Source organism: Rosa chinensis, chromosome 2, assembly GCF_002994745.2.
Source record: "Rosa chinensis cultivar Old Blush chromosome 2, RchiOBHm-V2, whole genome shotgun sequence".
Taxonomy (NCBI): Eukaryota; Viridiplantae; Streptophyta; class Magnoliopsida; order Rosales; family Rosaceae; genus Rosa; species Rosa chinensis.
Genome location: NC_037089.1, coordinates 74,875,911 through 74,892,496, shown reverse-complemented (window position 1 = coordinate 74,892,496; position 16,586 = coordinate 74,875,911). Strand labels below are relative to the sequence as shown.

General features: G+C 37.1%; 1 protein-coding gene and 1 long non-coding RNA gene across 3 annotated transcripts in view; one reads left to right on the top strand and one right to left on the bottom strand.

Moving 5' to 3' along the window:
- The window catches only part of LOC112188332 (cellulose synthase-like protein H1), a 37,127-nt gene that overhangs the window by 19,612 nt on the left and 929 nt on the right, over positions 1–16,586 (top strand). The window contains 4 exon segments of the mRNA XM_024327424.2: positions 12,140–12,451; positions 12,454–12,492; positions 12,666–12,758; positions 13,172–13,486. Coding sequence (XP_024183192.2) covers positions 12,140–12,451; positions 12,454–12,492; positions 12,666–12,758; positions 13,172–13,486 — 759 coding nt within the window.
- LOC121051798 lies at positions 1,526–2,046 on the bottom strand. 2 transcript variants are annotated; one of them, XR_005807025.1, is made up of 3 exons: positions 1,969–2,046; positions 1,801–1,881; positions 1,526–1,565 (listed from the first exon to the last, which is right to left on the bottom strand). It is a non-coding gene; the product is annotated as an uncharacterized LOC121051798 (long non-coding RNA). The 2 variants fall into 2 exon arrangements; XR_005807026.1 differs by having other exon boundaries at positions 1,527–1,581.

The window sequence follows — 16,586 nt, the reverse complement described above, 5'->3', positions numbered from 1 at the left end:
AGAAGTCATAAATTGTCAAATACCAAAAGCCAAAAAACCAAATTTATTTCCACTAGAGAATGAGAAGACCAACAAAAAAATCTTCATGTACGATCGAGCAAACAATCCTAGCCCCCCTCTCTTTTCTACACAGATCGAGCAAACAACTGAAAACAAACAAACACCTTTCTATCTCTCTCTCAGTAAAATAACGAAGACCAAATCTAGAGAAGCAGAAAAGGGAATTACCTTCGTGATGATGTTGCTCAGAATCAAAACTTCGAGCTTCTTCCTTTTTGGTTTGCAGGTGAGGGGAGATGAGAGAGGAAATGGGTTGGCTTCGGAGAGATAGACATGAACAAGAAGAGGGATCGAAATCTTAATCGATGAGTGTAGTCGAACCCTAATCTAGATGTGTTTGATAACAGAAGGTGTTTTGATGAGAGATTGATGGTTTTTGATGATGTTGAGAATAATCCCATTCATATCGAGGTACAGATTGTCATACTCGCCGTTAGGATTTGGCTTACTGGTGTGGACCGGAATCGAAACGTCGTCGATTACAACCGGTTCTTCTTCCACCACATCGATGACGACGAGTGGATACTTCTCCGCTAGCCATCTATAGAAAGCTGGAACTCCCATTGCCTATCGCGCTAAGCTCCGAGCCCAGCAGATCTCTCTGTTTCTCTATCGGAAAAGGCAGAGCGAAATCGGAGGCCGAATCAACCCTAAGCTGAGACTGAAACTCTGAATTGAATAGGAGAAGGAACAAACCGCGCGCCGAGGGTGATTTTGTTTGGCAACTTAGCAAAATGGTTGAGAGCTGCTCGATGAGGAGAGGAAACGGCTGTTCTGATAAAGTCTTGACGGGGAGACAGCAAATCTATTAAACCTAGCTAGCTAATTAAGTTGTCAAAGGCGGGCTTTTAATTTTTGCTTTATGAATCAGACAACATAAAGAAGAAGTTTTGTTGTCTGATTGTGAACAACTTAAACCTTAGCTAAGGTTTCAAAGAGGGAAAAGTTCCCGCTATAATATCGACCAAAGTAACATGCTAGGCAATGGTCATTTACACAACGGAAACAACTCATTTGGTTGTGTGATTATCAATCTGGTGCTATATTTCAATCAAAACTTGGAGGTTTTTGGGCGGCTCGAGTGCCATTTTGGGCCAAATAAAGGCACATCCAAATATTTCCCACTTCATCACACAACAAAAAGTAAAAAACCGTTGTATCATATTTTGCATGCTACTCTCATACAACAGATATAACTATACTGTTGTACGATGTAGTACCAATTTGGAGCCAAATTTGAGTCGATCTGGGAGGGAAATCTGCCGCTATTTTTTTTGTGATTCAGACAACAGATTATTCTTGTTACCGTTGTGCAATGACCTTCTAAACAAAAACTTCAGAATTTTAACCACCTTATACAACGTAAGTTTACTAAACATGTTGTGTGATTCACTTTTCTTCATCACACAACACTTTTTTTTTTTCGTTGTGCAAAAAGTGTTGTGTGTTAACGTTTTTGGTGTAGTGCCAACTGCAGACCTAAAAGAGAACCCCATGCTTTATACCTAAACCAGCATGAAACTGTAGAAACTTAATGTCAAATAAATAACTAAATGCCTACACATACCTAAGCAGAAATTTAATCTAAATATGCTTCACCTGAAAGAAAAGGACAATATCATCTCTAAGCCTTTATATGAATTCATGAAAGAACAAGAAGAGATATTCAAGAATTACTGAACTAACAATTTCCAAGAGTTGTTAATCACTACTTTCATCTATTAAAAAATAAAAACTCACCCAATAATCCACGCTCCACCAGTTACAAACACCACAACTGGCTTTTTCCCATCAGTATTTGTCGGTAAATATAGATCCAACCTGTAAACGATACATGGTGAAAATGGTTTACAAATTCTATTTAAAAGGAAAGAACTACATGCGTACCCTTTAACATAGTTCACCTACCTATTTCTTGGTTGATCTCCATAAACAATACTACGGCGGACCTGGCTTGAAAAGTAATAGCAATATGCAACTGCAGAACAAAAAATAGCAAGAATTCTGAGTTATCATGTATTGGCCTACGAACAAAAAAAAATATCCCAGATTATCATGCAATAGGCATGCATTTCCGTGCATATTGTTGAAGGATATTGCTCTCTCCTTGCTTCTATTTCATTGAGCTCAAATTGCATATCATACACCTGTAACATACATGAGTTTCAACATATACAGAAGGTATAGGAAAAGTAAATTTCCTGCCAAACTAGCCACCTGAAACCTAGCCTTAAAACAGAGAATATGACTAGTGTCAATTTGTCAATAAAGTATGTCAGGAACCTAGCCTCTTACAATGTTCATTATCGAGAGTTCTCAGAAGAATCACTGAATCAAACTAGGCATAAGATCTCCTAAAACTTATGTCCAAAATTCTATCCAAACCTGTTTTGGTACTCGCAATGACAACGCACAACTATATAGTTTATGAATTGAAAAAGAAATTTTTGAGCACAAATATAAAACCTTACAGTAGATTATTCACTGCAACTAAAATAGCTTTGTCAAAGAGACTGCTCCTACCATAGGCAGATATAAGAGGGAAAATGCTTTGTCAAAGAGACTGCTTTGTCAAAGAGACTGCTTTGTCAAAGAGACTGCTCCTACCATAGGCAGATATAAGAGCAGTATAAGGTTCATGGCTGACACCACAGCCTTGGTCAATCATAGCTTGACAAAGCTCCTCAGCTTTTTCTGGTTGTTTACATTTTCCTAGCATGACTATTAGCTTATTGTAAACACCAGGATTAACACCATTATATACATTCCTACATCAACTCATTAACTACGCAAAAATTGATCAAATGGAAAAACCTCAAGCTAACCAAGCACATAGATTGCTTAAATCCTAGCATAGTAAATCCTTCAACCAAATGCAGAACAACTTAACAAGCACAACCCAGATAGAAATTTCAAACACCCAATTCTCGATAACCAAGTCAGAATAAAACCAAGGTAAAAAGGAGTGACCTTGAGAGCAGACTCCCACCGCAGAGCAGTGATTCTCTCATGGAGGGCTTCGAGCACAATCCTCTGAAGCAGTCTCCTGGAGCCTTACAGATATCAGTTATACTATTGCTAATTCATGACAATTACAACTTCATTAGAGAATTTTAATGACCAATATGACAGAGAACCAAACAAAGATCACTACTTTAAGCTCAGTGAGCGGAGAGAGAACAATACATGAGGTGCTGCAGTTGTTTGAAAGAATCCAAATCCTGAGCATTAATTGGGGTTTTCAATTCATTAGATACCTCCATTGATGCTTCCGTAATCACTTATTTCTCAATCTGATCCATCACCTTCAACTATCTCTGCAACAATCAGCAGAAGAAGAAGAACAAGAAGAAGATGAGAGGGAGAGGGAGAGAAATAGATAGAGAGAGAGAGAGAGAGAGACTTACATTCGGATTTGCCAGAAATCTTGAATTCCAAATTCCCAAATTGAAACGCTTGCCAGCGACTTTCAAGTACTTAGAATCTATCTTGTTAGCGACCTCTGTGGCTGCATCGTTAAACGCTTGAATCACTCAGATTTATGAGAATCCTGAATTCGAAATTCCCAAATTGAAAATCAAATTAGGATTTGCCAGAAAACCTAGAACAAATTGAAGCTATTAAGCTAGAGTAGTAGAGAAAAGTGAACTGACCTATTTCCGAGGTCGCCGAAGAAGTGGAGATCGGAGTTGTTGATGTTGAGGCAGTGGTCCTTGCGGTCGAGGACTGCCTTGATGTCATCCATGTACGTCTGCGAAATTCTCGTTGGCGAGCTTGTGGTGGCGTGGACTTTCTCCTCGCAAGCCCAGGACAACAAGGCCTCGTAGAAGCAGCACAACACGTTCACCTTCACCGTCTTGCTCACCTTCGCCTTCTGCATATCTTGAATTAACCCTAGTTTGAAGGCGAGGAGGAAAGTGAAAGGAGATCTGGGGCACTCTATCTTCTCTGTTGCCCAAGAGGATTTGGATTTCAGGGAGAAAGAATAGAAGCAACAAAGGGCAGCGAGGAAGGGGATTTGGATTTCGGAGGAGAAACAAAGGAGTTGGGAGTTTGGGACCGAGAATAGCTTTTGTCAAGAGAGGGGCTTAGGCTTAGAGTTTTACTGAGAGAGAGGGAACCTGTCTTATCTTTCTTTTCTTTTCTTTTATCTGATTGTGGTGGCATACTTTGTTCCTCCAATGCCACAACGGAGCAATTAAAAAACTGTTGTATGAGAGTATACATAAATGATATTTGTCAAAAGAGAATGAGGGAAATTTGCCGCTGCCGAGGTTTGGTGGAAGGATTTCAAATTGATTTGAGCCTTCAGACAACAGAATACCTACAATCTGTTGTGTCATATTTTATATCATACACTAGGTATACTTAGTAGAAGGTGTCAAATTTTTACAAAATTGGCGCCCAGCCAAAATTTGGGGCAAAATTTGCACCCGATTCTAGTCATACAACATAAATAACTATACTGTTGTAGCTTGCAACATTCACACAACAGAACATGCATAATTCTGTTGTGTGATATAATTGGTGAACTTGTCTTTGGAGGGAATTTTGAGTTCAGTGATGGCGGGATATCTACCGATAAATTTTGTGTCATTTAGATAACGGAACATGCATAATTGTGTTGTGTGATAGAGCTCTGAAGAAAAAGTTCACAATTTGGTAGTATTCCCACAACAGAACTTTATTAACAGCGTTGTGCAATGGAGTTCACGTTATCAGACGACAGTCAGTTTTTAATCTCTTGTCTGATAGGTGTTGTGTGATGCAGTTTTTGTAGTAGTGCAACATCAAGAGTACCTTTGACATATCTAATTATTCTTTTTGCAGCAATGAGATGTTGCTCAGTAGGGTTGTGAAGGAACTGACAAACTAAATTAATGCTAAACGCAATATCAGGTCGTGTAAATGTGAGGTACTGTAAGCAACCAACAATGCTTCTGAAGTGTGGAATATCAGCAGAGTTCAAGGGTTTTCCAACATCTTTAATCAGTTTGACACCAGACTGACAGGGAGTAATTTGAGAATGACAATCATCAAGCCCATCTTTATGAATTAAGTCAGTAGCATATTTATGCTGAGAGACAAAAAGTCCACCATGTTTGAGATAAGTAATTTCCAAGCCAAGGAAAAAGTGTAGATCACCTAGGTCCTTCATATCAAACTCAAGGTCCAAGGCATGTTTAATTTCTTCAACAAGAGCCTCAGAGTTGCCTATGATAATGATATCATCCACATAGAGCAGCAAGTAGACCTTAGAGCATCCTGTGATTTTAACAAAGAGGCTTGGATCTGCATATGAACTTTCAAAGCCAATTGAGGGTAAGAAATGAGTGAACCTCTCATTCCAGGCTCTTGGGGCTTGTTTAAGTCCATATAATGACTTATTAAGCTTGCAGACATGTGTAGGTAAGTGTGGATCCTCAAATCCTCCTGGTTGAGACATGTAAACTTCTTCAGTTAATAGGCCATGCAGGAAAGAATTTTTCACATCCATCTGATGTAATCTCCAACCTGAATATGCAGCAAGAGCAAGGATTAATCTGACAGGTGTGCCTCACAACTGGTGAGAATGTTTCATCATAGTCCACTCCATATTCTTGACTGAAACCCCTTGCAACTAGTCTTGCTTTATGCCTTGTTGTAGTGCCATCTGCATGCCTCTTAATTTTAAACAGCCATTTGCAAGAAACTAAATTTTTATCTGGAGGAAGTGGAACCAAAGTCCATGTCTGCTGTTTGATTAAAGCATCATATTCTTCTTGCATAGCTTGCTTCCATACAGGGATCTGCAAGGCAGTTTTATATGAGCTAGGTTCTACATCTGCAGGATTAGCACTAACTGGAGTCATAATGGACAAGGAGCACTTCTTTTTCACAATTCCATTCTTACTCCTAGTAACCATTGGATGATCATTTTCTGTTGTAGTGAGACCAGTGATGGGATGAAGCAGATTGGCAGAGGAGCTTTGATGAGTTGACCTGTTTGGTGAGCACTTTAACACAATGGAGATGGATCCTCCTCCAGCAGAAGACTGAACAGTTAGAGCACCATTGTCCTCTTCAAAATGTATCTCAGTATTTGTATCAGGTCCAAAGGCAGGATATGAGTTAGAGATATGATTAGAAGTGATGACAAGAATATTATCAATGAATTGACATAGTTGTGCGTCTTCTGTAGTATCATTGTTAGTAGCCACAGGAAGTGATGATGCAGACTCATTAGTTGAAGAAATTTCACCATAAGTGCTATGTGCATTAGCTGATCCAGGATTATGCAAACTATGAGAAGACTGAGGAGAGTGAACCTAACTTGTTGTTGTAGTTGTTGCAGTACCTGGTATGGCTGACAAAGGAGTTGGCAAGGACTGAGTGTGTAGCAAGTAAGCAGGTATTTCCATATATTGCTTTTGACTTGTAGAGTTAGCCTTGTGCTTGTCGATTTCAGATAGACTCTTCTTTGAGACAGAGGCATAAGGGAAACAACTCTCTTCAAAGAAGACATGCCTGGAGATAATGTACCTTTTGATGGCAGGACTGTAACATATGTATCCTTTGTAGCCAGCAACAAACCCCAAAAATATACACCTCATTGTCTTAGGTTGAAGCTTGTTATGTTGAGCAGAAAACAATAGTGGATAGCAAGCACATCCAAATACTCTGAGTATATTTAGTGCAGGTTGATTCCCATATAGCCTTTCATATGGAGAAACCATATCCAGGTTTGGTGTTGGCATTCTATTGATGAGGTAGGTAGCTATAGCACATGCATGATACCAAAATTGTGGTGTAAGGGATGCAGTGTGTAACAATGTGACAGCAGACTCCCTAATGTGCATGTTCTTTCTTTCACTTACTCCATTATGCTCAGGTGTATAGGGACAAGAAACTTGATGTATAATTCCATGATCATTCAGAAACAGCTTGAATTTAACATTCATATATTCTCCACCACCATCACTTCTAAAGCTCTTAATTTTAGTTGAAAATTGAGTAACAACAAGAGCATAAAGAGATTGAAAATATGTGAAAACTTCACTTTTATTTCTCATTGGAAACATCCAGGTAAACCTGGTACAATCATCAATGAAAAGAACAAAATACTTGAATCCATCTATGGATAAATGTGGGGAAGGTCCCCATACATCAGAGTGTATCAAATCAAAGGGTTTCTAACTCCTAGTTTGTGAGTTGGAGAATGGTAACTTCTTAAACTTGCCTAGCAAGCATGACTCACAGAGAGTGGCTTCAGTATAAGCTATACTATGCATATTGCATTTATTTAACATCTGCTTCACTATTTCATTTGAAGGATGCCCAAACCTTTGATGGCATAGGTTGTGTTTTACTAATTTCCCAACAAATGCAGTGTTTTGAGTAGGTTGAGAGTTTGTAAGAGTAGTCTCACTTGATGTAGAATTCTGGAGCTGAAGTGGCAAATCAAATGGAATGGGATACAGTCCTTGCTTACTCAGTCCTTTGTACAGAACCTTGCCCAACACCTTGTCCTGTATCACACACATGAATTCATCAAACCATACAGAACAATTATTTTGTTTACATAGTTGGTATATAGACAGTAAATGAGCAGCTAAGTCATGAATAAGCAACACATTTTCCAGCTTCAGTAAACCTAGCATTGCATTATCAATGTGGCTGATTTGTAGTTGTGATCCATTACCAATTTTAACTGTATCAGCAGCAGGATACTGAGTGAGGTTTCTGAGAAGCTGAGCATCACTTGTCATGTGGTTGGTGGCACCAGTATCTGCCAACCAAAATTGAGGTGCATTGGAAGCTGTAGCAAGCATAGCAGTGGATTTAGATCCATTCTGTTGCTGTTGGTGCTGTTGGCCTAGGAAACCAATGATGAAGTAGCACCTATCAGCAGTATGGTTCTTCTTACCACAATATTGACAACCTCCAGAATTAAAGGAGTTGAAATTGTTTCCCTAAAAGTTGGACAAAGTCCTACATGTTTTTGCTCCATGACCAACCTTTTGGCATAGTTGGCAAATGAGAGAGCCACCCCCATTGAAGTTCATATTACCTCCATTGAAGTTCCCAGTCTGCATATTTAGATTGTTGCCAAATGATCTAGGTCCAGGATTATTGAATCTGGGGTCACCTGAGTTGTTAAACCTTTGCAGGGCCTCTTCCAGCATAGAATCCAGTATAGCCAAAGGAGTTGTTGTCATTCAAGGGAATTGAGTTAAATGGTTGAAAACCATATGGAATAGCTGGAATGGAAGTGTAAGTGTATTGGGGTGCCAATTGCAAGTTTGGTGCAGTAGGTGCATGAATTGGATACTGTATAGTTGGTGCTTGAGAAGATGTTTGAGTCTGAGACATAGACCAAGTAGGCACAGCAGGAGTGGTTTGCATCATGGTTTGCACTTGAGGTTGAGAGAAACCTGGAGGAACTGGAAGAGCATGAGACACTGATTGTACTGGTTATGAAAGGCTTGAAGAACTTGGAGAAGAGGTCTGTATAGTATTTGAAGATTGATTGTTGCAGAAGACAGGCTGAGACACATAACTTGATGCTTGAGAGTTCATAGACATGCTAGTGCTGGTGTTACTATGAGCAATCATTGCAGTTAGTGGTGAGACATTAGGGTTCTCATTTGCAATATCCACTTCAGCAGCTTTCAGTAAAGTCTTGAATGCACTGAGAGAGCATGTTACAAACTGAGCTCTTATGACTGTTTTGATGGCTGCAAACTCAGATGGTAATCCATTTAGCACAGTGACAACAATGTCTTCATCATCCATAAGTACTCCAACAGTTTCAAGAGCATCCTTTGCAATTTTGATCTTGTCCAAATATGTTTCAATATCATCACTGCCTTTCTTGATATTTTGTAGGTTGGATTTTAGTTGCAGGATATTCTGTCGATTAGCAGCAGCAAACTTAAGCCTCAAGTTGTCCCACATTTCTTTAGCTGATTTACTGCCTACAGCACTAGTTATGGCAACATGACTCAGAGTTTGGCCAATCATATTGATGATACTTTGATCTTGAGTCTTCCAGACAACATAATCAGTGGAGGGAGTACTAGTAACTCCATCAGAGGCAAGGATAAACTGTGGTGGATAATGATGCGCTAAAAGCAAGCGCATAATTTAACCCTGAAAATATCGTTAGTAGTATAAGTAAGTAGGGATCATTCTATTCCGGGGATTGAGGGTACACCTGTCATTGTCAAACAATTAAACAATTAAAATTAAAACAAAGTATAATATTCACAAATATATTCACAACTATAAACATTATTTACGAAAAAAAGGGGGGATTTTGTTTTTGGATTATAGAATTGAAAATTAAAATAAATAAAATAAAGAAAATATAAAAACACATGTACAAGAATGAAACATAAGAAACAAAGATCAAAACCAAATCCATATGAATGAAATCCAATTACAATTCCTATAGTTGATTATCTAATGTCATGAGAAATAAGTTGACTATGTGAAACGTTAATAAGCAAACGATTTCCCATATTTTACTTTCCTTGAATAATTGATCTAAGTGAAAGCACCTAAATCAATCCTATTGAACATGCAATCATAGTCTAGAAAGCTAGCTAATCAAGAACACATTCAATGCATGAAGAACAAAGAAATGATGTCAACCAAAGTGCACAACTTAGTATGAAAAAGTTCATCTATTTGCAATCCTCCTTAATTGATTTCGACTTTTGTCCAAAGCCTTTACTACTTATGAAATAGGTTCACAAAACTATTAGGTGAATTGTTTACCTAATTCTAGCACCAATTACATGCATATATCCCAAGTTGGCCACCAAAGAACACATACATATAAGAGTTTTCTATAAACCAAAATCAATTAAGCAATCTCACATAAGCAACATAGAAATCAACACAAAGAAATTACAACTTTATTTCAAAACATATAAACGGGCTTTAAACTTTGCCCTTAACATTATTTGTTAACTAGAATTCATAGTCTTACAAAATCAAACAAAGAAAACAAGAGAAAGGATATAATACACCTTGAAAGATGAATGATAAAGCCTTGAGACGAAGAACTTGAAGATCCTTGAAAGCAAGCAATCTTCTAGGGACGACACAAGGGTGGATGGCGGTTAGGAAATTGATGTATTGCATGGCTTCTCTTTCTCTTGGCTTGAAAATGAAGAACAAGAAAACTAGAGAATGAAAAAGAAATATGGAGAGGAAATGGAGAGATAAAGAAGATGAAATGGATGAAGGAATGTGTGTTATGGATTCATAAATTGGTGTTTGAGAGTGAGAGGAGAATGTGTTTAAATAGGGAAGAAAAAGAAGAGTGAAATGATGAGATGAAGAAAAATAATGAAAGTGGAGTATGAGAGTGGTTTGTAAAATATGTAAAAGATGAGGTAATGATGAAAGCAAAGCATGAAGGTGAAGAAATGTGGAAGTGTTGATGATCTTTTAGAGTAGAAAAATGTATCCAAGGAAAAAGAAATGCTTTTTTCATGTGGGTAGGAAACATGAACATGTGGTGTTGAGCTGTTTTCAGGTCAGTTTCTTCCCCTTTATTCCTTCAATTATTTCTCCATCAAAACTTCATTTTGGGCCTCCGATTTCTTTATATCAAATGTTCCTCTATGAGTGTAGATCATCCTGATAAATTTTCAGAGCTTCAATCCATGTGGTTGGGCCAGAAATTCTGCTGGACTCCTCACAGGTCTAGTTTTCCAGTTTTGCTTCTGCATAAAATTGGACTAATTGTTTGAAGGCCTTCCACTTCTATCTGGATCTTGCACTCTCCATATGAAATGTTCCTTTGGGTGTCTAGAATGGATCTGGAAGGTTTCAGCTCATTTGAAGTTCATTTGGTCAGGCGGCCGCTCCTTCTTCTTTGCTTGGCTTGGTTTCTCCTAGCCGGAGTAGGAATATGTGCAAAATTGATCTTTTAGTACATTTCCATTTTTCTCCATCATTTCCTAGGTAATTATGGACCTAACGCTCATTTCACCTTCATCTACTCCAATGTACCTAAAAATAGAAATTGAATTAAAAATCGATTCAGTTAAGGAATTAACTAAGTAAAATGTGAGGAATTAACTATTAAAATATCACATTAAAATGCTCCTATCAGATAAGGTGTTGAACCATCAACAAACCCAAATAGATTTTGACCTCTAAGAAATGATTCCATGCGAAACAACCATGTAGGATAGTTGTTCTCATCAAGTACGATGTTAGGAAGATACACAGTGGTGTGAGTAGTAGTATGAGTAGCTGGAGCAGTAATAGTCATCTTTAGCTTTCAACTTTCAGATTTCTCAATGAACACTTGTAAATGAACAATTCGAGCTCAATCAAGAGTAGATCGAGGACAATCTTATGCAAATTTGAACAAGAAGCAGTAGAATCAGTATATCAAACTTCAATTTCAACAATCTAGGGTTTCAATTCTTGATTTCTTCAACTTTGTTCATCAATTTCAGAATAACTAGTACTAAATATGCAAGTAGTGTACTAGAATCATAAATCCAAGGCTTCGAAGCCACAAATAACAACAATTTGCATCAATTCTTGAAGTAAATCTCAAATCTCAGATCTATTTGTATGAAGAACTTATCTGAATCACACTGTAAGTAAACTCTGATATGTGCTAGAGAGAGTAACGAACTCAGGCCACTGAAACTCTGATTTCGGCAACATGATCGGACCTGGCACTTGATACCATGTTAGTGGAGATGAGAGAGTAGAGAGAAAAGAGAGAGACACAAAAATTTCAAGAAGGAAAACTGAGCTTTCTTACATTACAATGAGAACGTACATGTATTTATACCTTGAGCTGAGCTACACAGATGAGCAACACGTGGTAGACAACTGTAGGTCACTAACTAATTAAGCATGAACTAACCCTAATTAGCAAGACTAATTAAGCACTAATTATAACAGCAACGTAACAACCTTTCCTACCCATGAACAATGCTAGGCTAGGAACTATATTTCTGTTAACACTCCCAAAAAAACGTTTAGCTAGAATTTAGTAAACAAATTTAGTGAGTGTAGTGATGCCTGTTATTTTTAACATATTTTGCCTCGCTTACTTCAGGTAGGCTGGATTTATGGGTCGATAACTGAAGACCTTCTAACCGGGATGAAGATCCACGCAAGGGGATGGAAATCCATCTTATGCAAGCTGGATCCACCAGGCTTTGTTGGGTCTGCACCTAAAAGTGTGCCAGTTATGCTAACCCAAAGGAAGAGGTGGATCACAGCACTCCTAGAAGTTTTGTTCAGCAAAAACAGTCCTATCTTTTCCACCCTCAATGCCAAGCTCGAGTTTAGGATGTGCTTGGCTTACATCTGGATCCTAATATAGGGCTTACACTGTATCCCTGCTTTATGCTATTCTCTCCTGCCAGCGCCTACTGTATCATTACCAACTCTCATTTCCTTCCCAAGGTAACATAGTCCTTTATTTCCTTTATGGTATGGTATTTGGGAAGCTAGTGATTCTTGTTAAGATCGATGTCTACAAATTCTATGGGTTCTGAATCCGAATGAAGCACTTTTAACACAATGGAGTTAGAACCGAAACTAATTTAACATGCTATGCTGTTCGATTCCTGATGCAGATAGAAGAACCGGCTCTCCTAATGTTTGCGGCTCTATATCTTGCTAACAACTTATACACTCTGTATTTTTACCTTGAATCTGGTCTATCAATCACTGCATGCAGTGGCGGAACTGTGTAAGGGTCTGGGGGGGTCCAAACCCCTGCCAAGTTGATCACTTCCTTAATTAGCTGACTCTTGCTGATTTGAATACCTTAATTATTAGAGCTATACCATATTTGAACCCCCCACCACCACTATATAATCTATCCTTTCTCTATTAACACCATACCTCAATGAATGAATTTCTTTAATCTTACTTTTTATATTTGATTGATATTTAATTTTGTAAGATATATATCAAACATTAAATTTTGATCTTGCAAAAACTTCAATATGGTTATAAAAGGCCGTTAACTACCATTAATTATTTGTTCTTTTTATACTTCAATTTTATGTTTAAAATGACAAAAAAAATTATTTTACATTTGGACCCCCCCAAACTCTTAATCCTGGTTCCGCCCCTGACTGCATGGTGGAATTATCAAAGAATGGGGCCACGAAACACTGTATTATCGACAACTTCTTTGCTATTTGGGACCATGAGTGTGGTACTCAAGCTTGTGGGGATTTCTGAGGTGATAGTTGAAGTCACACAAAAGGATGAATATTCCTCTAGTGATGATGATCACAATGCCAATGATGCTAATGCTGGCAAGTTCACTTTCGACGAGTCTCCAATATTTGTACCACCTACGACCCTCTTGTTTGTGCATTTAACAGCGTTGGCTATGAGATTGTTGGGAGTGAAATTACCAGTAGCTCTACAAGTGACGACAGGAGTTAGGGGTCATCATTTAGCCCGTGGGCCGATGGAGGCCCGCTGGCCCGGAGGGCCAAAAGCCCGGCCCGGCCCGCCAAAAAGCCCGCCATAGGCCCGGCCCGGTGGGTAGTGGGCCGGGCTTGGTTTAGGGGTTAGAAACCCGGCCGTCAAAAGCCCGCTAGGCCCGGCCCGTTAAAACCCGCAAATAAATATATATTATATAAAATTTTATATATATATATATATATATATCAATATATGTGTGTGTGTGTTTATATATATATATATATACACACACACATATAAATATATATTTGTGTGTGTGTTTATATATATGTGTTATATATATATATATATATATATAGATCTATATATGTGTGTGTGTGTGTGTTTATATATATATATATATATATATATATATATATCAATATATATATATATATATATCAATATATGTGTGTGTGTGTGTTTATATATATATATATATATATATATGTGTGTGTGTGTGTGTGTGTGTGTGTTTATATATATATATATATATATATATATATATATATATATATCTATAGAGATATATATATATATATATATATGTGTGTGTGTGTGTGTGTGTGTGTGTGGAAGTTCTTATAGTTCTATATAAAATATGTGCTAATGTGCATATATATATATTCTATATATCGGTTGACCAATCCGATCGGATTCGAAAATATGGTGAAATTGGCTAAATTTTTTACCACACTCATAATTTATTGTAATAATCACATCCAACGGTCGGTTTTCTCATTGTCTTTGAATTGCTATATGTTGCTCTTTGGAGTGTATGATGTATAAATATAGATTTAAAAGAGAAACTAGGTTTGACCTAGTTGATCGAATTCGAAACGAAAACCAAATTTGCTGGATTTTTTACAACCACCATAAAATATTACAATCTATCCATCAAACGGTTGGTTTTTCCAAATTCATTTTCCACTTCATGTTTGCTTTAAAATGAACCTCAACAATTTAAATGTAATGTACCAAGTCATACAACTTTAAGAGGCAAATTAGTATAGGCCAATGTATTTGTAATTAAAATTGAATTTTTTTTATCTTATGTCCACGCACATCCATCAATGAAATATATACAAACGTGATGTAAAAAAATGAGCAAGTTTTGCGGTCATCACACCATCAGTCAACCAAGAAAACATGCAAGTGACTATGGTTGACCAATCCGATCGGGTTCGAAAATATGGTGAAATTGATTAAATTTTTAACCACACTTATAATTTATTGTAATAATCACATCCAACGGTCGGTTTTCTCATTTTCTTTGAATTCCTATATGTTGCTCTTTGGAGTGTATGATGTATAAATATAGATTTATAAGAGAAACTAGGTTTGACCTAGTTGATCGAATTCGAAACGAAAACCAAATTTGCTGGATTTTTTACAACCACCATAAAATATTACAATCTATCCATCAAACGGTTGGTTTTTCCAAATTCATTTTCCACTTCATGTTTGCTTTAAAATGAACTTCAACAATTTAAATGTAATGTACCAAGTCATACAACTTTAAGAGGCAAATTAGTATAGGCCAATGTATTTGTAATTAAAATTGAATTTTTTTTATCTTATGTCCACGCACATCCATCAATGAAATATATACAAACGTGATGTAAAAAAATGAGCAAGTTTTGCGATCATCACACCATCAGTCAACCAAGAAAACATGCAAGTGACTATGGTTGACGAATCCGATCGGATTCGAAAATATGGTGAAATTGACTAAATTTTTAACCACACTTATAATTTATTGTAATAATCACATCCAACGGTCGGTTTTCTCATTTTCTTTGAATTCCTATATGTTGCTCTTTGGAGTGTATGATGTATAAATATAGATTTATAAGAGAAACTAGGTTTGACCTAGTTGATCGAATTCGAAACGAAAACCAAATTTGCTGGATTTTTTACAACCACCATAAAATATTACAATTAGGGCTGTAAGTAGGCTCGATACAGCTCGTGTTCGACTCGTATTCGGCTCGATTTTAGCTCGTTCGGCTCGTGCTCGTAAGATAAATGAGCCGAGCTTGAGCTCAATATTAAGCTCGACAAAAAAACGAGCCGAGCTTGAGCAAGGATACATTCGGCTCGTCTAGCTCGTGAGTAGCTCGTATTTTCCATGAGTAGCTCGAGCTTGTTAAAACTCAGCTCGTTTGTTAAAGCTCGACTAATGAATATTTATACTATAAAAATATAATTTTTCTAATCTCAATTCTTCAATTATTTTTATTATATTCATTTTCAATTGGAAGAGAATATGAAAATTTAAATAAAATTTATTATAATAAATAACAATACTTGTGCATCAATTAAATCAAACCATAGCAACCACTATAAAAAGAAAAAAATTGAGATCTTATTTAATTACTTTAAGTGCAATTTTGAGTTGGATGCATCATTTTGAGTTTATTCTAGACAATAAAAGGTATTTGTATGTTGGTTAGGCATCAAATTTGGATTATTATTTTATATTTTCTTTCTATCTTTTTTATTTTTTAAATTTAAAGTCAAATGAGCCAAGCCGAGCCTGTTCAAGCTCGAGCTCGTCCAATAAATCAAGCCGAGCCGAGCCTAGCTCGAGCCTAAGAAAAATATTCAAGCCGAGCCGAGCTTGAACATGAAAAAGAAAATTCAAGCTTTAGCCCGGCTCGAGCTCGATAAAAAACAAATGAGCCGAACATGATCACCTTAGTATTCGCTCCGACTCGGCTCATTTACACCCCTAATTACAATCTATCCATCAAACGGTTGATTTTTCCAAATTCATTTTCCACTTCATGTTTGCTTTAGAATGAACCTCAACCATTTAAATGTAATGTATCAAGTCATACAACTTTAAGAGGTAAATTGGTATAGGCCAATGTATTTGTAATTAAAATTAATTTTTTTTATCTTATGTCCACGCACATCTATCGATGAAATATTTACAAACGTGATGTAAAAAAATGAGCAAGTTTTGTGGTCATCACGCCATCAGTCAACCAAGAAAACATGCAAGTGACTATGGTTGACCAATCCGATCGGGTTCGAAAATACGGTGAAATTGACTAAATTTTTAACCA